General features: G+C 41.7%; 1 protein-coding gene across 2 annotated transcripts in view; it reads left to right on the top strand.

Moving 5' to 3' along the window:
• Window positions 1–26,689, top strand: part of SLIT3 (slit guidance ligand 3) — an 802,550-nt gene that overhangs the window by 556,337 nt on the left and 219,524 nt on the right. For both annotated transcript variants that reach the window (XM_073355953.1, XM_073355954.1), the window contains 2 exons: window positions 7,457–7,528; window positions 15,567–15,638. In XM_073355953.1, coding sequence (XP_073212054.1) covers window positions 7,457–7,528; window positions 15,567–15,638 — 144 coding nt within the window. The remainder of the gene's footprint in view (window positions 1–7,456; window positions 7,529–15,566; window positions 15,639–26,689) is intronic.

The following is a 26,689-nucleotide window of genomic DNA, read 5'->3' as shown; positions in this document are numbered from 1 at the left end:
CCACCACTGAGAATAGTCTAGAACCATTGTCAAGGTTCCTCCCCCACTCTGAACTCTAGGGTACAGATGTGGGGACCTGCATGAAAAACCTCCTAAGCTTATCTTTACCAGCTTAGGTCAAAACTTCCCCAAGGTACAAAATATTCCACCTGTTGTCCTTGGACTGGCCGCTACCACCACCACCAAACTAATACTGGTTACTGGGGAAGAGCTGTTTGGACGCGTCCTTCCCCCCAAAATACTTCCCAAAACCTTGCACCCCACTTCCTGGACAAGGTTTGGTAAAAAGCCTCACCAATTTGCCTAGGTGACTACAGACCCAGACCCTTGGATCTTAAGAACAATGAACAATCCTCCCAACACTTGCACCCCCCCCTTTCCTGGGAAATGTTGGATAAAAAGCCTCACCAATTTGCATAGGTGACCACAGACCCAAACCCTTGGATCTGAGAACAATGAAAAAGCATTCAGTTTTTTACAAGAAGACTTTTAATAAAAAATAAAAGTAAATAGAATTAAAGAAATTCCCCCTGTAAAATCAGGATGGTAGATACCTTACAGGGTAATTAGATTCAAAAACATAGAGAACCCCTCTAGGCAAAACCTTAAGTTACAAAAAAGATACACAGACAGAAATAGTTATTCTATTCAGCACAATTCTTTTCTCAGCCATTTAAAGAAATCATAATCTAACACATACCTAGCTAGATTACTTACTAAAAGTTCTAAGACTCCATTCCTGGTCTATCCCCGGCAAAGACCCAGCATACAGACAGACACAGACCCTTTGTTTCTCTCCCTCCTCCCAGCTTTTGAAAGTATCTTGTCTCCTCATTGGTCATTTTGGTCAGGTGCCCGCGAGGTTACCTTTAGCTTCTTAACCCTTTACAGGTGAGAGGAGCTTTCCCCTGACCAGGAGGGATTTCAAAGGGGTTTACCCTTCCCTTTATATTTATGACAACCATCCTCTCTGGAACTACCTCTCACGTAGCTGAAAGCAGCTATCAAATCCCCCCTCATTCTTCTCTTCCGCAGACTAAACAATCCCAGTTCCCTCAGCCTCTCCTCATAAGTCATGTGTTCCAGACCCCTAATCATTCTTGTTGCCCTTCGCTGGACGCTCTCTAATTTATCCACATCCTTCTTGTAGTGTGGGGCCCAAAACTGGACACAGTACTCCAGATGAGGCCTCACCAATGTCGAATAGAGGGGGGACGATCACGTCCCTCGATCTGCTCGCTATGCCCCTACTTATGCATCCCAAAATGCCATTGGCCTTCTTGGCAACAAGGGCACACTGCTGACTCATATCCAGCTTCTCGTCCACTGTCACCCCTAGGTCCTTTTCCGCAGAACTGCTGCCTAGCCATTCGGTCCCTAATCTGTAGCTGTGCATTGGGTTCTTCCGTCCTAAATGCAGGACCCTGCACTTATCCTTATTGAACCTCATCAGATTTCTTTTGGCCCAATCCTCCAATTTGTCTAGGTCCCTGTATCCTATCCCTGCCCTCTAGCGTATCTACCACTCCTCCCAGTTTAGTACCATCTGCAAATTTGCTGAGAGTGCAATCCACACCATCCTCCAGATCATTTATGAAGATATTGAACAAAACCGGCCCCAGGACCGACCCCTGGGGCACTTCACTTGACACCGGCTGCCAACTAGACATGGCACCATTGATCACTACCCGTTGAGCCCGACAATCTAGCCAACTTTCTACCCACCTTATAGTGCATTCATCCAGCCCTTACTTCCTTAACTTGCTGACAAGGATACTGTGGGAAACCGTGTCAAAAGCTTTGCTAAAGTCAAGATACAATGCATCCTCTGCTTTCCCTTCATCCACAGAACCAGTAATCTCATCATAGAAGGCGATTAGATTAGTCAGGCATGACCTTTCCTTGGTGAATCCATGCTGACTGTTCCTGATCACTTTCCTCTCATGTAAGTGCCTCAGGATTGATTCTTTGAGGACCTGCTCCATGATTTTTCCGGGGACTGAAGTGAGGCTTACTGGCCTGCAGTTCCCAGGATCCTCCTTCTTCCCTTTTTTAAAGATTGGCACTACATTAGCCTTTTTCCAGTCATCCGGGACTTCCCCCGTTCGCCACGAGTTTTCAAAGATAATGGCCAATGGCTCTGCAATCACAGCCGCCAGTTCCTTTAGCACTCTCGGATGCAACTCATCCGCCCCCATGGACTTGTGCACGTCCAGTTTTTCTAAATAGACCCTAACCACCTCTTTCTCCACAGAGGGCTGTGGAGAAAGAGGTGGTTCGGGACTCTTTAAAAAAACCTCTTTCTCCACAGATCCCCCACCTTCCTCCCTGACACTGCTATTCCCAGTCCACAACTCTTCACAGCACATCCCACTGGGAGGAATTAAGTAATTTCCCACTACTGACCTTGACTTGCTACCCTGCAAATCCTTGCACTCAGGATAGGCTATCCTTCCTTCAGCCAAGTCCAGAGGACTAACACCTTCCCGATGACCTTTGAATAGGCTTTATGTATCCTGTCAGACAAATGAGAACTATCAAGGTACTGATGCCCCTCTTTTTCTACCAGATATTTCTTTCAGCTCTTGGCCACTCAAATGGTGCAAGCCTATAAGAACCTTAGCCATTGAAGCAGAGCAACATGACCCATTGAGTACTTTGGCTGTTGTACGTTACTTTATGCTTTCCCAGCAGGGACGTTCATGGCTGCCTCTTGCGGAAGGGACATTTTCTGACACATCTCAAGCACAGCAGAACAACACTGTTAATAGACCGTGGCTGTCTCATTTGTAGACTCTATTCATTTGACAGCTAAGAATTATCAGTACTGATGTTTCGCTCCCTCTCTCTCTTTTTTCCCAAGCTAGTGATTTGTCTGTGTTATGGGTAGACTTGACAAACCATTACACATTAGCGGCTGAGATGTTGTTTGAAATGGGAAAATTGCTAGCAAACTGCTCCATTAGCAAGCCAAGTAACAAATTATTTTTTCCCCCCATGAAAATGAGATAGCTGAGGCCTAAATTAATATGGCTGTCTCCCCCACTCTGTAATGGGCATTACTCTTCAAGACAAATGGCTTTGTCACTCCAAAGAATGTGATCTGGCTCTAAGAAAGCTACGTTAGGTGGTGATTGTTTATCTTTTTGTGTTTTCCTGCATGTGTTTGAGTAGTGTAAGCACCAGATGAGATTTGAAAAGATTTGCACCTTAGTGAACCTTGAGATGGATTAGGATGGGATTTTGAGTGCTTATTCTTTGTCAGAGGATTATTTGTCACCTTTAAGTGCATCCTTTCCCCCTTGCTTTTTCTAACTGTTTTGTTTACTATCTGCTCTTAGTGCCACAAAGTCATTTAAAAATCAAAAAGATCTTCTCCCATGTCACACTATTAGAAAAAAAAAATGTATTTGAATCCATCAGGCCTTCTGCGTTTTCCAGGCTCTGATACTTTATTAGAGGAGAATAAAGGAAATTGCTTTTGTCCTTTGACATCCACTGTCACTGAAGCTTTAAAAGTAAAACTTCCAAAGGCAGACGCAACACTGTTTCATGTCAGAAGGGGGAAGTGCAGCATCTAGAATACATGTGGGCAGTATGAATGGTGTTCTCAGGCAGCAGCTGACATGGCAGAATGAAGAGGATAACTGAATGGATGAGCAAAAGCCCATGAGAAGGTTGAACAGTACCTTTCATATAGAGTCAGTTTATTCCATCAGTCTTTACAGTGTGTTCTCATGGATTCCACTTGTTCGGTGCTGTGTCTGTTAAACACAGCTGGTTGCAAAATGTTAGTGAAAATGAAATTTGGATGAAGAATGGAAATAAATTTTCCTGAAATTTTTTCTTTATTTTCCAACTATTTACTTTTACATTTTGACTTCAAATCCAAACTACAGAAATCTAGAACAGGGGGGAAAGGGTTCAAATAGCCAATACAGATTATTATTTTGTGCTTGCATCTTTCATCAGAAGATCTCAGAATGCCTCTCAAAAATTGTTTCCTAATATTCCTTCACCAACCACTGAAATCTGTCTCCTCTGCGGCAGAAAAAAATTTGCTCTTTAACAACATACAGCAACCCCATCCAACACACTAGAACATGGGCTAAAGAATGCTGTCTACCTGAAGATGCAAATTAGATCAATTTCATTCTGCCAAGCTCTACTCTTAAAATAGAATTTAACCAGGATGTACAGGTTACCACACACCTTTTTTTTTGGGGGGGGGGGGTGCAAAGTGTTACATGATCTGGTAAGAACCTCCATTTTCCATCTCATTTGAAAGATTGTGCTTGCTAGCACCACTGTTCCCCATTATTCCATGGTGAGTCAGCACTGGCTCAGGGTGAAGAGTGACCTCTCAGAACCATCAGCACCTAATGTTCTTCTGACAGAACCTAATTGTTCCTTGGATATCTCCCATCTAATACTGACCTGTACGCATGTTGCCTAGCTAGTGAGGTCAGGCAAGGTAGTAGTACAAACTAGTAATGTGAATCACTTACGTTTTTCACATTTCTATTAATATAAAAATGAATTGCCATTTTCAGCTTGTACCCACAGTTCCATAACATGCATTTATGAATAAAGAAATTGTAAAGCCCAAGTTTCTACTTCAGATTTTGCAATTATGCCTTTTAATATTATATAGTAAATGTTGACTGTGCTTTGTGGCAAGTTTGGAATCTACATGCTTACTTGCATGACCACATTATCATGATAGGGCCCACTAAGCATCATCTGTTCGGCCTAGAACCCCACGGAAAGGACTTCTTAAAAATTAAATAAAATCAAGAGCTTATTGCGGAACTAAACTGAAAATACAGCGGCATGTGATACCACCCTTGACCATCTATTTTCATTACAGCCCATCTGCTCCTCATTTGTGGTGAGTGGTGAAGAACTCAATGCTGCTTCTGAGTGTTACTGGCCAACTCCCTGTGAGACAGCCCTCTGGCATCCTAATTTCTCTTTCTTTCCCCCCACTCTGTCCTCCTCTAGGTTATTTATTTTTCACATTTGCAGGAGGTGTGGGCTTTAATCCCTAGTGATTGCAATTTGGGGTGTGTACATGTTGGGGAAGCAGAGGGAGGAGAGTTGGTATCTTTTACATATCATTGCTTTTGTTCTCTATGTGACATTTTCCTGTGTACTTCAAAGAATTATTAATACAGGGCCAAGTTTTCACCCAGGCTAACCTCATCTTGCAATTCTGTTCAATTGATTGCTCCTGTGGAAATAGATATGCACCTCTTAAGCATGTGAAACCCCAATTTGTATCTGCAAAGTGGTAGTTGGCGCACAACTCCAGACTTTGTTCATAGAAATTAGTGCACAGGCAAACTTTTGTGAGTTTGTAATGCAAAAGGCTTCACTGAAAAGTTGACCTCCGAATGTCTAGAAAAAGTCTGTTGCAACTCTGGGTAGCACATGCACACTAAAACACCAGTGTGCTGATATCCGCAGCAATTTGCATTTCACTGTTCATTCCCCTGCAATCCAGTGCATGTGCGTACCATACTATTTAGGACTAACTGGGAGGGAAATCTTATACAGAGACTTAAATCACAGAATAATTGAGATAATTAAGTGAGATAATGGATCCACAAAATAGGTATGGTATCAGTAAAGTTTAATGGCAATGACTACATACTCATTGTTTTATTTGTTTTTCAGTTCCACTAAACTGTTTCCTGTAAAACAGCCAAAATAGTGAAAATGCATTGGGGGAAGTGGGATTTTTGTTTACTCATTGCAGGCACTGATCATTTGGAGGATATTCTCTGAAGCAAAGAGCTATAGGCTTCATAAGCTCCCTCTTCATTCTCCTGCAGTCCTTTAAGACACACATGCTTCACCTTCTTGCTGCACTGCATTTTATCTCCATACTCATACTTTCACGTTTTTGTTTCTCTCTTCCATGTGGTTGCAGCAGTAATCAATGCTGATTAACTCCATGTCATCTCAGGGAGTTGTTTTCTTAAGTACCTATCACCATGTTTTCTTTTAAAGAAAGGAGTGTGTTGGGTTGCCTTGGCCCCTTTGGGGTCGGTGAGGTGCTTTTGTATTTCAGCTCTCTACCATTTCCAACAACAGTGATTGGTGACCGTGCCAACATAGTCAAAACTCAGGATATTATGAAGTTCTTGGAAAAAAATCTTTTTTTTTTCTTTTCTTTTTTCTTTTTGTAAAATAGAGCCTTAATAGCCTTGAATGCCAGTGTCAGATTTGGATATAAGAATTTTTGATAACATAAGTTGAGTATTTTGAGTTTAGCTTATTGGGATTCACTTTTATTATTAACCTGTGAGATCACAAGGCCTGTTCTTGAGGATTATGGGAACCTTTTAAAATATCTACTTAGAAACTTTTTTATGAAAATATATTTCAGAAACTCATTTAAGTTTTATATTTCTCAGTCAATCTTGTGTGTTTTATTTTACTGTTAATCTCATCCATAGTGTTTTATATAGGATGCCTCTCTGTATATGGCATTAAAAATAGACCCTAGTATTCTAAGGTAGTGAAAAAAGTGTTTTGTTTCCTCTCTTGGGACCTCTCCTTTTATTTCTTGAGTGGCATCAAAAGAGGCAAAAAACCTTATGCTTTTTATCTAGCATTTTCTTTTTTCAAAGTATATCACAAATAGATACTAATCCTTGCAACACCTATGTGAGGTAGATAATAAGGCATTATTATTCCCAAATTATGAATGGGAAAACTGATACAGAAGTTATTTATAAGGCCTTGTCTAAAAAAGTGACACAGTGAGTTAATGACATAGCCAGGTCTAGAACTTAAGAGTTCCTTGCTTTTACCCCCATGCTTTACAAACAGATCTACTTATCCATGAGAGAACATGGTCTAGTGGTCTGACATTGCAGACCAAATTCTATCTTAAGTAACTATATTGGGAGTTGTGGACATATGCATAAAAAGTATTGTCTTAGATCTCAGCTTGAAAGCATCCTTTATCTACTTCAGAGAAGAATAATAGAGCAACTTCTTTGAGGTGGAAATTTGCCATCCTTTTGTAATAACTGCTTTGTACATGGAGGGAAATGATATTTTTTTCCTTATCCTTAGTGAGAAATATTACAATATACATCAGAAATCTTCTGTTAATTCGGTTGGCCCTGAAGATGCAGGTGGTGATTTGCAATGTGTCTATCTTGAGAAAGGACAAAGTGAGCTTAGCTCCCACAGAACTAAATTTACCATCTTACTGTGACATACTTCGTAATTGGGTTTTCTTTTTTTGGTCGAAATTTGATTAGTCAGAAAGATGAATTTGTTTCCTAAAAAAGCCATTTGCTGAATTTTAGTGGCTTTCAAAAGAAAATCTGTTTCAAATATAGTTTTATATTTTTGTACAAAAAAAGTTATAACATTTAATGTTATTCCTGCGTTACAATCTTATATTTAATGTTTATATTACTCTGTTTGTTTTTAGACGCTTGGAACAGAATTCCATCAAAACAATTCCCACTGGAGCTTTTTCCCAGTACAAGAAACTTAAGAGAATGTAAGTTTAAAAATAAGACTACATGTAAGAGTGATACTTGTAGCTTGCACTATTTTGAACTTTATCTTCTTTATTTTTCAAATAAAAGACCAAATTCTGTGTTGAAACTACTGAGGGTTGTATAGATAAACTCTTTTTCAAAGTATAAAGCAGCATGGAATTGGCCCAGGATGCTTAACAGTGCATGAAATCCTTAATAACATGCAGATTCATTTCTCTATTGTGTAGCATATGAAGTAATTAATTGTTGTCCCCTTTATTTCTTTCCAAACATTGAATTCCTTTCCTCAGAGAAGATTTTGAGTTATAATTATTTTCTCTTCTGCATTCAGACATCTATTTGTAGGGTGAGCAGATGTCCCGTTTTTAAAGGGGCAGTCCTGTTTTTAAGCCCTTCTGCAGTTGTCCTGACTTTTTCTTAAAAATGGGCAAATTATCCCATATTTTCTGTCTTTCCCCATCAGTACTGGTGGGTCCTGCTGCTGGCTGGATCCCTGCTCGCCAGCCTCCCCCCCACCAGCAGTGAGTGGGGGTCCAGTGGCCAATGATGGGAGTGGGTGTGCAAGGCTGGTGGTGGGGCAAAGCTGCAGTGCATGGGGCTGGCTGATCCTGCTGCTGGTCTGTCAGCGCAGCCCTTTGCTGCGTGCCGGCTCTTGGCCAGCATGGCCCCACCCTCCGTCCTCTTTCCAGCTGGCACTGGCTGCAAGCTGTGGTCGCTGGTGAGTGCAGGCAGGTGCCAGGCAGTAGCCAGTTATGTGCCGCCAATGCTGCCCACCCATCAGCCATTTACATGCTCCCCCTATCACTGTCCTCTCCCTGCTTTGCCCCTTCACCCCGTCCCTCCAGCGCCGCTGCTCCTCCCTATCTCCCCCAGCAGCGCGTGTCCTATTCCTAGCATTGCGCAGAGAACCAGCCCCTGGTCAGAGTGCTCAGCTCAGTAACAGCCTGGCCAGCAGGCTTTTCCTTCCCTCACTATCTCTGGCTAGGCCAGCACCCCAGGAAAGCCCAAGACCCTCTGGCCCAGGGACTGACTACGAGGAGCTGAGCCCTGTGTGTGCCATAGTCACACACAGCCCTGGCACGGGGAAGCTTCTCCACCCGTCAGCTAAGCTCTGGAGTGGTGTGGGAGTGGCGGAAGCGATTTCCAGCCTGTTCGTGCCCCGACCCTGCAGGGTCCACAGCAGCCCCCCGGACAAGGGCTTAGCACCCTCTTCACCTTGACCGCCTACCCTGGGTCCTGCCCCCAGAGAGCGTGGGGCTGCTCCATCTCCTAGGCACCCTCCCCTGCTGAGCCACCTCTCTGACCAGGTTTGCTGAAGCCCCGCAGTAAGATTCCCTGGGCCCTGGTGCACAATGCATCCTTAGGGCTTAATCTCTTCCTGCCCGCAATGTAGCCGGGGGAGAGGAGGCGGCTGGGTTATGTCAGTGACCAGCAGCAGCAGCCATGTCTTCTAGCTGCCTTTCGACACTGTGCAGGCAGGAAGAGACAAGGTACTTCCCGTCACAGGGAGGGGAGGTTAGTGGGGGAAGAAATGAGTCCTGCAAAGACATGGTCCAGGTCATCCTGCCCCCAAACTCCCCTGTGGCTGGAAGCAGCTCCTGTCCCTTCCCTCCCACACAGTGCCAAAAGACTGCTGATGGCCACATTCTGGTGTGAACTCTGGCAGAAATCTGGAGGGGTTCATGTGACCCTACATGCCCCCTCCCCACATGTTGCCTCAGGAAGATGTGGTGCCAAGTAATAGGAGAGGCGGGACCGTCCCAGTGGCCCAGCCAGGAATGGAGGGTGGAGAGCGCCAAGCAAGGAGGGTCAGTTCTCCCCTGTGTGAGAGAGGTGTACGGGAGCGTGGGTGTGTCACCTCTCCCAGTGTGTGTGTGGAGTGTGTGTATGACCCCTCCCTGTGTGAACCCTAAAGCCTTAAAGATAAGGTAAATAAAAAGAAGCACTGCCTACTTGGATTCTTTTTAATAGGGGCTCAGTCAGTTTGATGTTAATTTGAATGTTTGTACTGCATAGTTCTGGTCGATTGCCACTGAACTCGCTTGAATACAAGTAATTTTACCAGGTGTCTTATATTCAGCATAGGGAAATATGGTCACCCTGTCTGTCTGCATCACTTTAATTTAGTTGCCATTGGTTGGGCAGGAGAGATGGTTCTTACAAGAGGGGTTTGAACTTTTGTAACAATATATTGTATGCCCTTGTTTTCTTAAGTATCCAAATTAGGTTGGTTTTCAAAACAAATATTCTAGGCTGTATAAACCTAAAAGAACCCTAATCTATTATGTTCAATATAGCTGCCCTAGATTTACATCAATAGTAAAAGAACAGAATTTGGAGGTATATATATATTTCTCCCCAGACGTGAAGTTGAGGCTCATATGAGAGATGCTGGACGGACACAGCAATGGAAATTGTTGTGTGCTTCTGGAAGTAGTACTAAACCCAAAATCATGGTAAAACAAGCTTCTGCTAAACTTGCCATCCCATCAATGTGCGTCAACACTCCTCTGCACCAGACACCTCTGGGGATGAGGACTAATTCAGTGTCCCTGGCCCCTTGCTGAGGCTGCTCATGAAGGCACCGTGGGTAGTGGGGGGTTTTATGTGAACGACTGCTTGATATGAGTAAGATTGATCCTATCAAATTGTTTCACATAAGAACTGAAATACCAAATAGTTAATGCTCTTTGACATGATCCCATGTTGAACAGTGGCTATTGGGTTAAGTTACTGTGCCACCAATCCAGGGTCATCAAGTTCCCAGAGTTGAGGAATTGTAAATAACCTGTAACTCTTTCATTATTTGTTACTATTTTAATTTTTTTCTGAGGTATTAGTAATATTAGAACTTGATGATCCTTTATTGTTATTTATGTTTTCATGATTGGTGCCTTCCAACTGTCAAGATATAGAAAATGATGCTTTTTTCCCTAACCATTCAGGACAATGCACAGTGGTGCTTATTATGAAAAGGATAACAGTAAAGGTTTTGTGTGCAAGAATTCCATTAGCAAGTTACATTAATAGGCTTTTGAAGCACTGTTGGCATAGGCTTTGAGATTATTCTTGAAAATACTGTTAAGTAGTATCATTAAAAATAGGTCTTTGCCATTTACAAATGTATATAAATGTACATATGGGAAAGACAGCCTTTATTGCAGTTCTGATTCTACACAGCCTTATTACTATTCCTGCCATGACAGTGAGACAGTAAACCATTATGCCAGATGTTAATTTAACATTATTTATCCACTTTTAGCAAGGAAATCCCCAAGTGCTTCACACACTTTATTGACACTGAAGAGATGGCTTCTATGGAGATCAAGAGATGTCCTTGTCAGTGTGTGGTAGAATAAATGTGACATTTCTCTGCTGTAACGTTGCTTCTGTCTCTTTAGTGAGGTTCAGAATTGTTGTGGAACAGTGAGGATCTGTAATCTGGACCAGTGCTCACCAGGGTTTGTGAAATCTAGTGGAGATCTATTTGTTCCATTACTGTTGGTGGTTATTGCCATCTCCATTTGGGACTGCAAGATTCTAGTATTACTAATACAAGCATGAACTGTGGTCAAGAAACTCGCTCTTAATACTAAAAGGCTCACCAGTCATGTCTCTAATCTTAATATTTTGGGAGATAGTGTTGAGCAGATTACAATTAGACAGCTCTGGAATCATCAGAAGTCTTCAGATTTTCTTAGCTCCTTTCTCTCTGCTGTTAGACCTAGTTATGGAATGACATGGAAACTGTGCTGGCCTCATTGGCTGATGACCTTCTAATGTGGGGAAAAGTGCATTTGTTCATGCTGATTCTTTAGAAATGGCAGGAGCCTTTGATATCAGAGGGATTAATAACATGTCTGGGGATCCTAAGAGTATACCAAGGAGAACAAAAGTTCCTCCATTCTTTCTCTGAAAGCAATCAGAGGGTGATATTATGCTAGTGCTGTGGAGTACCAGAAGGTTCTATCCTACTTCTTCTGCTGTTCCATGTACATGTGAGGATGTTAGGGGAAAAGGACTATTTCAGTATTTTGACGGTACTTAGCTCAGTTTCCTAAAAGATGGTGAAGTTTTTGTTTCCCAGTGTGTGGCTAAGATTAGACCTTGAGTTAGAGCTGGTTAGCTGAGGCTCAATCTAAATCAGACAGGTGGGATGAGGGCAACATCCTGAGGAGAGGGGAAAAGTTATAGCTGTTCCGTGGATTGAGAAGTTATGTTTGCCTTTAGTTAAAACTCACTATTTAGAGCGGATCCTTAACTGCCTCTGGATGTTCAGGTAGCAGCAGTAGCCAAGAGAACTTATGCCATCTTCTTTTGGTTGCAACTTTTCATCTGTCATGGACCTCAGTACAGTTATTCATGCCTCCACACATGGGTAACTACTGCAGCTCAATTTATCTAGCTCAGAAGGAAGATTTCACCCTTCTAGTAGTCAAATATATGGTTGCATAGTCTAGGGATTTGAAAATTTATAGAAACATCACTAAGCCATCTCCTACTATTTTACCTGTGCTTCTCGGGTGCATTTTGGGCACAAGACTGAGGACTCCAGCCCCCAGAAAGGTGTGGCTATAACAATATAACTGCACTTCTTTCTGATATTTAACATTAACACTTTTCATCTTAACAATAAACAGGTCACAAAGTTTCACACCCATCCAACTAATGTTGCAATATGACTGTTTCTCAAATTATTTTATGAATTGTGGGTTTGTTTGTTTTTCATTTTTCAACCAGCTCTAAACATTATTCAGTAGTTTGTCTCAAAAGCTCTTACAGAGGGCAGTAAAGAAACTTAAATCATCTTCATATGCTCTACAAGAAGCACAAGATATGCCTTCTACCCTGCTGCAGAGATAGAAGCAATTTGCACTCCTATACAGCAGCTGCATGCAGTCACCCTCAAGAGCAGTGGTGGGCAATCCATGCGGCCCAGCAGGGTAATCCACTGGCTGGCTGCGAGACAGTGTTTACATGAACCATCCGCAGGCATGGCTGCCCGCAGCTCCCGGTGGCTGCGGTTTGCTGTTCCTGGCCAATGGGAACTGCGGGAAGCGGCTGCCAGCACATCCCTGCAGCCTGCACCGCTTCCCGCAGCTCCCAATGGCTGGGAACGGTGAACCGTGGCCACTGGGGGCTGCGGGCGGCCGTGCCTGCGGACGGTCAATATCAACACTATCTTGCGGCCCGCCAGCAGATTACCATGATGGGCTGCATCCGGCCCACAGGCTGAAGGTTGCCCACCACTGCTCAAGAGTATGTTTATGAACCTTGTCAAAAAGTAAATCATTTATGTGTTGTCATGGGCATAAGGAGATGAGACTTTGAGATGGTTAATGAATTCTCTGCCTAGATGGAATCCTGATCAGTCTATTAAATTCCCAGCTAAAGAGCTGCAGTTCCACTCCGTGATTCTAGTGATATCCAAAACCATGTGCTCTGTGACCTAAACTGACTTAGTAATGAAAGGTTAGGAAAGCGTGTACCCGCTCTTTCTTGATGTAAATCAAGCACTAGAGTGGAGTGAACTTACCACAAAACAGCAGGCCATAGAAAGGAAACAAAAAGAAGAGCAAAATCTTAATTGAATCCTGTGCCTCAATCAAGGCAGGAGGAGATTCAGCCGTGCTATCTAAGTAACAGCACTGGAGCCTTGGCTCTAATGGAAAGGAAATAATGTGTCTAATTATCTTCTAATGCTGATCATACCACATCCGCAAGAGGTGGGTGAATGTCATCTCCCATGCTATTTATGCAGGGTCAGGCATCATTAGTTATACCCAGATTAACATCCTAAATTGGAGAGGGGGAGGTGGGACAAAATCTTTTGTTTCAATCAAAATGTGATATATACAGAAACAGGCTGCACTGAGATGTTTGATTCCGAAATAGGGTTCCCCTTTCAGATGTTAGGGTTCTGGTCTATCACATTGCTCTGCTCCATTGTAATGGGTTCAAAAATATTCCTGGATAGATGCCATAGTACAAACTTTGTGCCAAGAAATTTGGCTATTTCTATGAAGGCTGCTATTTGCATCTTACTGTCTAGACACAAAGGGCAGTCAACGTTAACTGATTTCCTAAACAGATTTCAGAGGGGAATGAAAGGGGTTCTTCTTTAGCAGACTTGACTGTGGTGAGTATAGCCTAAGAAAAACCACAAAAATGAAACTCCAGTGGACAAAAGTGAAGCAAAAAGCTGTAGTGGGAAACATTATTAGATCAATCACTTTGTTAAGAGCTTTGTGAGAAAACCTTATTCCTTGTAGATTCCTAAAGAGATGTTAGGATACTGCTACTGAAATGAAGTTTATTGAATAAGCCCATCCACTGTTCTGAACATGTCTTCTAGCAGAAATGGAGTAACAATGGAAATGTAGTATGTGAAATACTACCCGTGTCGGATTGTACTAGCCTGAACAATCATGGAACAGAGTCAGTGTTGATATAAGCAGTTACCATTCCAAAGGAAGGCAATGGAACAGTTTATATGCTGAACATTCGGCATGTTCTAAGTAACTTGGAGAAGATGATTTGACATCCTAGCCATGTTGGGGCACACAGCACATGTTTATATCCCACCTGTAGAAAAGGATGGACTGGGTCTTTAACAGGGATCTAATAGAATTTGGTCCCATTTACAAACAAACTAATTGTTCTACAGCCTTCATTTGTTTGTTTCTTTCAGACTAGCATTTTCAAAACTTCTGTTGAAACAGTGAAAGCATGTTGTGACTGGATCCCCCAGCGCAGCTGTAATGGGAGTGTGAAGGGGACCTTACTGAAACCTAATGCCTTGGCCAGATTCTGTAGTGATTTATGGTCCCTTTATACCATGCTGGTGGCAGAATTAGGGTCATTATCTAGGTTTTAAATGCCCAGCTGAGTTCCCCTTGGATGAGAGGTGCAGTTGAATGTGCTCTGCTCATCCGCAACGGACCAGAGTGTTCATTAAGAGCCTTACACCAGTGGCACAATTTATTACTGCCCAGCACCAGTTCTGAGTGGCACTAAGGCTGGTCTTTAAAATCAGAGAAATGGCTGAGCTGTTCCCCTATACAAGCATACACTACTGCCAAACAGAAATCTGGTACAGGAAAGACTCTTATCTGTTAACCCAGTGCTACATTGCTTAGGATGGTTATCTTCTCTAACCAATGATTAACCCTAAACAGGGCTAACACATTTTGTTTTGTTTTGTTTATGAAGCTAAAATTCTTGTCCAGGCTGTCACTATCTTTCATCTTGATTACAGCAACATCTTCTTCTCTGGCCTTGACAAATACAGTCTTGTCCTGCTCATATCCATTCAGCATACTACTGTAGAGCTCATTTTTCTAGCCCATTGCTTTGACCATGTCACCCCTCTCTTTGTATCCCTCCACTGTGCCCCCTTCTCTACTGCATTACACATAAACTACTTGTCTTCACTTTCATAGCCTTTCATACCCGATTGCCATCCTATCTATCGTTTCAGTCTGGAAAAATTGACTCCTGCCTCTGATTAGCTAATGATACCAGCCTCGGTTGCCCACTTGTTAAATTTTCAAACAAGCCTTGCTGTGCTTTTTTCCATGCTGCTTCTTCTACTTGGGAGATGCTCTCTGTAAATAATTTCAAAGCCACCTCATTGTTCAATTCCTCCTTAAAACTCTCCTTTGCCATGATGCCTGCTAAAAGCTTGACAACACTTAGAGTACTGTTGAGCTGATAACATGGCCTATCATGCTGACCAATCTTGTCACATTATTTTCTTGAATTCCCCCATCTGTCTGTGTCCATCTGTTCTCCCTTATCTTAAACTGCAGTTGTAAGCTCTTTGGATCAGGAACCATTTTTGTGTTCTGTGTTTGTACAATGCCAATCACAATGGGTTCATGGTGATCAGGGCTCCCAAATGCTCGGATAATACAAATAAATAACAATAATAATGAAATAAGTAATAAAGTGCTTATTACACTGAAAAAATCTAACTTTTTTCAAGAAATTCCTATTTACAAATAATCTGTCATCCCCCCCCCCATATCTTTACAGAGACATCAGCAAGAATCAAGTATCTGACATTGCTCCTGATGCATTCCATGGCTTGAAATCACTCACCTCGTTGTAAGTAGAGCTGAATGAGTTGTTTGGGGAGAATCTGAATGTAAAAAAGATAGAGTAAGTGGTGGCTGGTGATGCTTTGTTTCTGTGCACAATCATCAACTAGTGTGAAGAACCTAATCTTTCGTAAATGAGAAATTGATCGTGCAGACTTGAAGAGGGAACAGTTTACAGTTTGAATGAGTGTATTCTTTTTGTAACTGTGTTGTATATGGTTATGTAGGTTTATTGCCCACCTTGTCTTGGTGTCCAAAAGTCAAAGTCACTTTTCTGTGGTGCTTTTATAAAGATCTTGGGGGGGGAAACCTTTTCTACACCAGCGCCCTCTTCCATTTTCTCAGCAGCATTCAGATTCTGTTTTCCTTTTTTCAAATTACAAAATGAAGGACCTCAGCCAATCAAGAAAATGTTTTTATTTCTGACCTGTAAGTACTATTTTTATCAACAAGGTACATAGACTAAAATATTACTTCCTACAAAAACCAAATGTGGAAAACAGAATCTCGATAACTAATATTTTCTTTTTTGAAAACCGAAACTGTTCATGGTCTCCAGCTGAGTTTGAATATTTCTGAATTTTAGCCAGCTTACACCACTAGTTCTATTTAAGTTCTGTTTTAAAAGCTTGTAATAACAAAGACGAGACAATACAAGGTCATTTGCTGCAAAGGAAAATGAACCAAAGGCAAAGTGTTGGGAAGAAGTCCTGGTCGGAAGAGGAGTTTAAAGCTTTGGAATAGCATTACCTGAGTTAATATGAAATATGGTTTAAGCCAATTTAGATTAATTTGGAATAGAGACCACTAGCCTAGCCATTATGGAGTTGGCTTAAACACAGTTTATGCACTTTACAAATGCTGCTATCACTGCATTTTCTGGGTGCCGAACAGCATTAGTAAATAACCTGTGTAACTTTTTGATCAATGCAAATATAGAAAGACTTATCAGCGTTCAACTATATACTGTATTAAGCCCTTGAAGCAGAATACTAAAAGATGGGCTTTATCCTGTTTCCTAAATACACCTGGTAGAATGCCAAATACCATTATTTATTGAATAATTTATGGATTTTAGGTATCAGAGGGATAGCCGTGTTAGTCTGGATCTGTAAAAGTGGCAAAGAGTCCTGTGGCACCCACAGAAAGCTTATGCTCCAATACGTCTGTGAGTCTATAAGGTGCCACAGGACTCTTTGCCGCTTTTATGGATTTTAGTATTCTGTTGCCAGTCAACCTGCTATAGATCTGGTCAGATCCCACACAAGTGTTAGCAAATGATTCATTGAAAAAAAGGGATGTTCACTGAATAATGTAATTTGGCACGGTACTAGACTAGCACTGTTCAACAGGCTTGTGCTCTAGGCAAACAGATAGAGTCGACTTTCAGAGTCAAGGCACCTCCACTGCTAATGCCCTGCCAAGCTGAAAGGCATTCAAGTTTAGGTAGAATTGACACAAGCCCACAAGTTGGCCTCAGCGGCTGGGGTGGCACACTGGGGTACAGGAGGGAAGCCAGAACCAAAACCATGCTCGAATGCATCAATAACACTTCAACTTCCCCCAGAACCAGTAAGGGGACTAGGAATTCTTTGGCTTGTCATCCAAAACTCTGTTTAAACCAAATGAGCCTTAACTGGTTTAAAACTGTTCCAGACCAGTTCAGGTAAAGTATAGATGAGGCCTAAAACTCTAGTAGTACATAAAGGAGATAGGGATAGTTTTGGCCAGAAGCAGCAAAAGGAGGATAAAAGGAGGGAAGTTGCCTATAGCAGGGTCTTTCGTCATCCAGTGTTGGACACTGCCTCTGCCTCAGTTTGCCTCCATCTGTAGCCAAACCAACCACTACCTCTGGTGGTCTAATTGCTGTCCCCTTGCAGGAACTGAATGATTTACACACAGGTAGTTAAACTTTTCTGCTTCTCCACCCCGTTATAATTATTAAATATAGCACACCGGGTAACAAACCACTCAAGCTGTTGTTCAGCCTGTCGGCACTGGGTGCCGGCAACACACAGGTAGTTAAATTCAAAACTAGAAATTCCTGGGCTCCTCCTGGAGGCTCACTAGTCTATTATACACCTCCTGGGCACTCAACTCTCTCTTAAGGTTTTGCTCCTGCTATTCTTCACAGGTCACTGCAGTCAGGCCTTTCCATCTGGTTGGTAGGGAGTGCTGATTTCCTACCCATGGGTCTCTTCTGGCTCCCTTACAGATACCTCCCTGCTGGTAGAAAAGGGGTACTTGTGGCACCTTAGAGACTTAACAAATTTATTTGAGCATAAGCTTTTGTGAGCTATAGCTCACTTCATCGGATGCATGTAGTGGAAAATACAGTGGGGAGATTTTATATACACAGAGAACATGAAACAATGGGTGTTACCATACACACTGTAAGAAGGGTGATCAGGTAAGGTGAGCTATTACCAGCAGGAGAATGGGGGTGGGGGAGAGAAACCTTTTGTAGTGATAATGAAGGTGGGCCATTTCCAGCAGTTGACAAGAATCTCTGAGGAACAATGCGGGTGGGAGGGAGTAAACATGGGGAAATAGTTTTACTTTATGTAATGACAATCCATTCCCAGTCTTTATTCAAGCCTAAGTTAATTGTATCCAGTTTGCAAATTAATTCCAATTCAGCAGTCTTTGGTTGGAATCTGTTTTTGAAGGTTTTTTGTTGAAGAATTGCCACTTTTAGGTCTGTAATCGAGTGACCAAAGAGACTGAAGTGTTCTCTGACTAGTTTTTGAATGGTATAATTCTTGACGTCTGATTTGTGTCCATTAATTCTTTTACGTAGAGACTGTCCAGTTTTACCAATGTACATGGCAGAGGGGCATTGCTGGCACATGATGGCATATATCACATTGGTAGATGTGCAAGTGAACAAGCCTCTGATAGTGTGGCTGATGTGATTAGGCCCTATGATGGTGTCCCCTGAATAGATATGTGGACACAGTTGGCAACGGGCTTTGTTGCAAAGATAGGTTCCTGGGTTAGAAAGAGACTCCAAGGAGAGACTGCTGAATTGGAATTAATTGCAAACTGGATTGCAAACCCATTGTTCTCTTTGTATATAAAATCTCCCCACTGTATTTTCCACTGCATGCATCCAATGAAGTGAGCTGTAGCTCAAGAAAGCTTATGCTCAAATAAATTTGTTAGTCTCTAAGGTACCACAAGTACTCCTTTTCTTTTTGTGGATACAGACTAACACGGCTCCTACTCTGAAATCTGCTCCCTGCTGATGTACCTTCTCCTTAACCTTGTTTCTGTGCATCAGGTTCTAGCTCTGTCTGAGCTGGGAAGCTCACCAGGCCCACTCCAGAATCTGGGCATTTTTAGAAAGATTTCCCTCAGGTCTTTCCTTGAACTTGATCTTCCTCCATGATGGAACTGGCTCCCTCTTATAGGAAGTCCTAACCCTAGGCTATTAATATCTGATGCATGGTCACCTGAGCCAGACACTAGCCCAGGCCCATCAACTGGGAGGCCGATAACTAGGCATAGGTGGGGCTGAAGTCAACTCCCCTTAAAGGGCCAGTCCCCATCCTATGGCACTACCAAATGGAGCAGAACAAGAGGGAACATGTTAGGGGCTTATTCCTTGACCCGCTTACTTCCCTGGTCCTTCTTGTATGAACAGAGAGCAACAATTCCCAAAGTCCAAAGGTGCAAACAATTCGATATTTACTGGGGTGAACTTCCAGCAAGCATGATTCCAGTTTCCTTCCTCAGTGTCCCCCTTCCCAGCTCTGACACCACAGAGTCTTATGTCCCTGTTCCCATTCCCCCCTTAGCAAAACATGATTCCAATTTCCCCACCCCCATTCCCTCCTTACTTCCTGATTGACTGCAAACTATATAGTAAAACTTGAGTTCTGCTTAGCTATACCTTAACCAATCATTTTACTGAAATTTAACTTACCAATCCTAACATATTGTAACATGATTAGCCAACCAATTATATCCCACCACCTTAATTATTTTACACCCAGCAAAATTTATTATACAGCAGACAGAAACAATCACAGAACCAGACAGAGACCATGCAAATAAACAATAGCAAAGTGGGAACTATAATGACAAAACAATACAGAAGTGAAGATTTTACAACTACATCTATAAAGACATAAGGGTTTCCCAGCTGTGTCTATTGATAAGTGAGTTCTTACCGAACAGAAAACTATCAAACTAAATTTCCATTTACATCTTCTAGGCTCTTCCTTTTCTCTGGAGGTGTCAAGGTTCCTCCCCCACTCTGAACTCTAGGGTACAGATGTGGGGACCTGCATGAAAAAAACCTCCTAAGCTTATCTTTACCAGCTTAGGTCAAAACTTCCCCAAGGTACAAAATATTCCCCCCGTTGTCCTTGGACTGGCCGCTACCACCACCAAACTAATACTGGTTACTGGGGAAGAGCTGTTTGGACGCGTCCTTCCCCCCAAAATACTTCCCAAAACCTTGCACCCCACTTCCTGGACAAGGTTTGGTAAAAAGCCTCACCAATTTGCCTAGGTGACTACAGACCCAGACCCTTGGATCTTAAGAACAATGAACAATCCTCCCAACACTTGCACCCCCCCTTCCCTGGGAAATGTTGGATAAAAAGCCTCACCAATTTGCATAGGTGACCACAGACCCAAACCCTTGGATCTGAGAACAATGAAAAAGCATTCAGTGTTTTACAAGAAGACTTTTAATAAAAAATAGAAGTAAATAGAAATAAAGAAATCCCCCCTGTAAAATCAGGATGGTAGATATCTTACAGGGTAATTAGATTCAAAAACATAGAGAACCCCTCTAGGCAAAACCTTAAGTTACAAAAAAGATACACAGACAGAAATAGTTATTCTATTCAGCACAATTCTTTTCTCAGCCATTTAAAGAAATCATAATCTAACACATACCTAGCTAGATTACTTACTAAAAGTTCTAAGGCTCCATTCCTGGTCTATCCCTGGCAGAAACCAGCATACAGACCGACACAGACCCTTTGTTTCTCTCCCTCCTCCCAGCTTTTGAAAGTATCTTGTCTCCTCATTGGTCATTTTGGTCAGGTGCCAGCGAGGTTACCTTTAGCTTCTTAACCCTTTACAGGTGAGAGGAGCTTTCCCCTGGCCAGGAGGGATTTCAAAGGGGTTTACCCTTCCCTTTATATTTATGACAGGAGGTCATAGATCAGATCACCTTTCTAACAGCCCCAGATTGCCTTATTTCAGTGTGACTAGTTTGGAATGTGAGGATGTGACCGGTCGCTTCCTAGCTTATGGCTGCCTCTGCTATTTAGCCAAAGATCTTAGCCTAAGAACAGGACCTCAGACTGTCACTGTAAGAGAGAGCCTGTAAACAGGCAGACTGTGATTTTGATTCTTTCCTTTATACCTCTATAACTAGGTAAGTGATAAGAATACACCTAAATTCTTAAAGTATAGACCTTTGCAGACAGGCCTGAATATCTGTTACACCTAAATTCTTAAAGTATAGGCCTTTGCAGACAGGACTGAATATCCGTATCTTAACAGAACAATATACAATTCACTCACTTTTTTTTAAGTGGTCCATTATTTTTGGAGCCCTGGTGGCCCAGTGACATTATTCAGCTCCATTTTCTGATTGTCTACAGTGCATTGTCTTAGCATTGTCGTGAGCTGTGAAGTGAGCTGTAGCTCACGAAAGCTTATGCTCAAATAAATTGGTTAGTCTCTAAGGTGCCACAAGTACTCCTTTTCTTTTTGCGAATACAGACTAACACAGCTGTTACTCTGAAACCTGTCTTAGCCGAGTAATTTTTCTTATCTTTATATTGAATGTGATTAGGTTGTCTGATAAGAATATTTGCTGACATTGAGATTAAATCTGCATATGGTACAGGTGGTCTTGTAGCTTTCAGAGTTAAAACCATGATAAAGGAAGGAGACAAACTAATGCAGAAATGAAAGTAGGCAACTTTGTGCCCATTCAAAAAAACACCACTGTTTGAATTCTTTTCCTTTTCTTCCACAGCCCCCATTGTCTGCTCCTTCTTAGCTGACTGCACTTCAGGTGCTCTCTCTACTTCCAGGAGAGTGAAAGTGCCTATCTGCAAGGCTGTCAAGAATGTTTTTCTAACAACTGACCAGTGGATGCCCCTTATATAGTAGCTTACCCAATCCAAACTCTCCTGTAATTAGTTGAGTGGCACAAGGCCTCAGTGATGAGGCAGGGTACTCTTCCCACCACAGTTAGAGTAGAATAGAAGAAAACAGGTGTGCAGTAGTTTTCTAAACATAGGGATGCTAATTACAGCAGCAGATGCACACGCTACACAAAATCCAATCTCTTAAACGTGACTAGTGGCCCATGCACTACAGGGCCACCAGACTTTTTCTTAAAAAAATAAAAAATCCTTTTCAAACAAGAAATCTCCTAGTGCTCAATCTAAAACTGATTATAACATCCCAGCTCCTTAGAACAGCACTTCCTGCCTTGGCAGTGAATTCTTTAGCACAAACCAAGAGGGAGAAGAGCTTATCCAGTATAAGGCCCCAAGCTCCTTCCATTGCCAGCATGTCCTGTAAAAAGGAAATTAAGTAGCTGGTTTCTCCTAACCCATGTGTTCAGCAGAAGTTTGCTCTCCAGCCATGTCTGGAATCAGTCTTCGCAGTAAGGATGTTTTTCTTCTTGAAAGAAAATCTAGGGAATACATGGAAAAGGGGAGCTCTGACCCCTGCCTCAACTCCATTTAGAGTTAGTTATTGGAGCCCAGAATCAGGGAGAATAAATCTAGTTTGTTAAAGAGCATTGACTTTACCCTGAAGCGTCTCCATTCTTCCCCATGGCACTTTGTTCTGCCACATAAAATTGCTCTCAGCCTATGGTCTGTCGGTCACTGATTGTCCATGCTTCTGGTAGTTTACGGAGTTGTTTTTTTTACAGTGGTGAATCCTCCTGTCAGTCTTCAAGCTATGAAGCTTTCTGCTACAATAGTTGTAGTAGAGTTCAGAGTTCCCTTGGAGTTTCCAGAAACTTATTTGATCACCAGCTGCACTTTAAAAAAAAGGCTCACCAAAAACAAACACATTCCTGCAGGCTCATGTCAGAAGACTTCTTGTTCTCTTGCCTCCATAATACTATCCTAATATTACTTTTTGTGTGTGAGAGAGAGGCCAGATAATGTTGTTGTAGGGAAGACTTGGAAGCATAATTGATTGATTGGAAGGGGCTCCACTGTCTCAATGTTAAGCAAACATTTGAAAACCTCTAGGTTAGTAATATATTAGATTTATAACCTGTATAACTAGAGTATTATTTTGCCTTTATTAGATAACTGTTAATAAAATACAAGTTTCATACACAAGGCTGGAAATTGTGGATAAGTTGAGAACACTTTCCTGTTTCTACTGTTTCAGCTGTCACATGGACTTTCTGAAGTAAATTATTTTTTGGTTCATCCAGTGAAACATTTGGCTTAATTATCAGAGAGGGGATTGGATGAGGGATTAGTGTCTGCTTATTGTACATAGTACCAAAGGTACAGGAGGATTCTGGGAGCCAGTAGACTTTCTGCACTTTTAATTCGGCTGTTCGAGTTCTGAAGACCTTATCCAGACAGTCTGGAGACATTTTGTGTGATGCAGCAAAGCAGCCTAAACCCTTCACTTGTGAAAGAGTAGATTTCAGAACTGTGTAAAATGAGAAATCCTTCCCCATCTGAATTAGGCTCACAAGTGATTGATCAGTTTAGATCAGCTGGCATACAGACTAGTTTTAGTGTTTGGCATGTCATTCATATTTTACATCATCACATGTTGTATGATGATCTATCTCGTGTCATTCTGGGCTAAAACGCTATCTATTTAAATAAATGTTGAATCTATTTTAGAGTAACAAATTGCAGCCAGTATTTTTACCTTGATTTGTTTGGCCTAATTGTTATGCAGAAATATGAAATGCCGTACAAAAAAAAAGTGTACATTTTCCTAAAATATCATAAATGTAATGCTGCTATTACCCACAGTCCTTGCTGCTGTTTTGAGAGCTCTTATTCCTGTTGAACCTATGCCATTGTCCTCATAATTTTGGAAACGTAATTCTTCATAAGAAGAATCATTTTCACAGTCTGAAAGGTAGTTAAAAGGCTTTTGAGGGCTGAAGAAGCCATTGCCCAGAGTCTTGATTTGACACTTCACTAAGAATGTTATAACCAAGCCAAAATAAAGGAACTATTAGCTGGAAAACATATGGTACAGACTAAAGGATTCAACAGTGGGCTTTTATACCCAGCAAGTTCTGGGTCAACTTTCAGGAGAAAAGCTTTATGTTCTGGGACTCTGACTCAACTGAGCAAGTTGCAACTAAGGCTTGTGGGAATGCATGCAGAAGTGTCAGAGAATAGAGGGAAATACGCACCCATTTTTTCAGGTACTTGAAAAGCAGACAACTAAACCTTGATGATTATGGAAGGCCTATAATATATTATGCTGATCATGTAATCCCAAATTCCTTAATCTTGTGATTGTTAAAGGGGTTCATAATGTCTAGAGATTGTAGTAAAGCCATTAGTGTCCTCCAGGTCCAAGATCCTGCCAGTGCAGGATTGTTTAATGTTTAATATTTTCTAGTGTTCAGTATATTCTAATGGTAGGTATGAACTGGTGCTTCCACCACTTACATCATATGATTAGTCCAGAAGCTGAGACTCCATCCTGTGGGGAGAATTTTCATTATTTCTGTCTAATTATTTTATCTAATCTATCAATATTTAATCAGAGTGTCAGCAACTGTGTTATTTTGGCACCAGTTTATTTGAGTCAAATTAACCTCTAAAATAGCGTGTTCTGCTAAACTTTTCTTCAAGTTTAATGGCATCTCTTGGCAGACACCTTTAATATAAGAGCATAAAAGTGTGTGACCAAACAATATGAACCAGACAAGCATGGTACATTTGAAGGCATTTCTGATCTCTTTAATTAGGGTTTTTGTTTGCTTGTTGTGTTTCTTGCTATGAAGATCTAACAAGACAAGCTACTTTATTTGGAATAGTGAAGGAACAACAAGGTTCACTTTCTGTAATGCATCATTTGCTAAATATAATAAAGGGAAAAGAATATGTAAAAAAATACTCCTTTTTTCAGTTCTCTGAATCCAAGTAATTAGTTAGATCAGTTAAATAAATTGGCCTGTTTCTAGAGCACTTTCAATGTCCATGAACAGCTGAATATAACTGTGGGACTTTTATTTTATTGTTTTAGTGAAAAATCTCTTCATCAGTTTAACAAGGCGATTCTCCCAGGCTTCTGCTCTAATGTTTGCATTGCAGCGGGCAGTTTGGGTTTTTCATGCACTGTTCTTATCAATGTTTGGAAGGTTGACGACAGTCTGGAAATTGCTGCTAGCTAAAATCCACCCAATCTGCCCGATGCTTTGCAGAATTGCAGAATGTGGGTCGCAGCCACCCTGAAAGCATTTAGCTGTGAACTGGCAGGCTGACGGCTCTACATGCTATTAAGAATAGAGCCCTCAGATGCATCAACTATACGTATGCCAGACAACTCGCTAACATTAGGAAGCAACCTGTAGTATTGTGAAAACTTTGCTTGACTCAAGTAGATAGTAAATGATTCTTCAGTATTAATTATTCTGGCATTAGAAGAAACAGGCTTGTCAGAAGTACCAGGGATGAGCGGAATACAACTTATGCACTGGACGCTCTTGTACATAGGATTGTGTGTTTGTTTTCATGGCTCTCATCTACATCCAGATTGGTATCTGTCTTGAACAGAGACCACCGCTGTGGGTATGTATAGTTGGAAGAGAGGGAAGGGAGCAGCAGGGAAGAGAGGAAGCAGTCTTGCGGTCCCTTTTAACTCTTTCACTCATTTTTAAATTTCAAATCAACAGCATGAAGATCAGAGTACTGCAGATGTAGTTCAGCCAGAAATCTTCTTGCTCCTCCTCCTACCGCAAGGGGAGATGGTATCTGTAAATCTCTTCCTTTACCTGGCACTAAACAACAAGTATATAAATCCCTACAAAGCCATCCTTTTATTCTTCCAAATAGCCTGTGAAGCAAATGAAGCATTAATGAGACTCAGAGGGAAAAAAATAAAGGTAGAAGTGTCTTTGTTGATTCACTAATTGTCAGATAGAGCCACTTCCTTTGTTTACTTTGTTTTATTGTGTATTTTACTTGGTATGACTGTAATTTTAATGCAAAATTTTCAGACGTTTGCTTTTCAGACGTGTGATTTTCAGACGTTGAGGGATGCAATAATATATACATTTATGTACCAAATTTGCACACATACCTTGAAAACTGCATGCATTAAAAGTAGAAATGACCAATGTTCAAGCTAGGGAAGCAAATGCACATGCATTTTACAGCTTTTATTTCTGTAGCTAAACCTCCAAAAATAGGCCCCTTGTTGCTAAAGACATCTTTGAGAGTATGTGGAATCATTGAAATGATCAGCTGGGTCTTCCTGGGTACTTTCTGGTGTGTTTTTCTGACTTAAATTCTGGTATTCCAGAAACACTGCTGTGTGTGTGCATTTGTACCGGAGAGGCAGGAAGATGAAAGGTTGGGGATATGGTAATGGGGTGTGAGATTGGCCGGTATGGAGATGCATCTCCCATAAGTAACTGCTAGCAGCAGTACTTTCAGGCGTGCCATTGACAGTGTATCAAAGGCAAAATATCTTTGGAGTGTAGACCTGACAACAGCCAGGCAGACGTGGGCATCTGAACACTTGCCTGTCTCAAACATAATCAAAGCAGCTTCTGCATAAATGTTCCCAGGCTCTCAATTAGAAACAATAAATGGAAATGTGGGATGTAGGAAAATAAGATGCAATGTCATGTGCTTCCCTTGCGTTTCTCCGCTGCTGCATAGGAAGGTTTGACTTCCACTGTGACATGGTGGGCAGACAATGACATTAGTTAATTTGGCTCAGTGTAGCATTGAACATTTAATATGAATTACAAATGGGTGCCTGAGCTATCATACTGACTTTTGTTTAGTCAGTTATTTGTTCAAATGTTAATGTGCCACACACGTGCAGGCCCCATTACACTAG

The sequence above is a fragment of the Lepidochelys kempii genome, chromosome 8 (genome assembly GCF_965140265.1).
Source record: "Lepidochelys kempii isolate rLepKem1 chromosome 8, rLepKem1.hap2, whole genome shotgun sequence".
Taxonomy (NCBI): Eukaryota; Metazoa; Chordata; order Testudines; family Cheloniidae; genus Lepidochelys; species Lepidochelys kempii.
The sequence above is the reverse complement of the archived record's forward strand: the minus strand, read 5'-3'. Positions and strand labels throughout refer to the sequence as shown.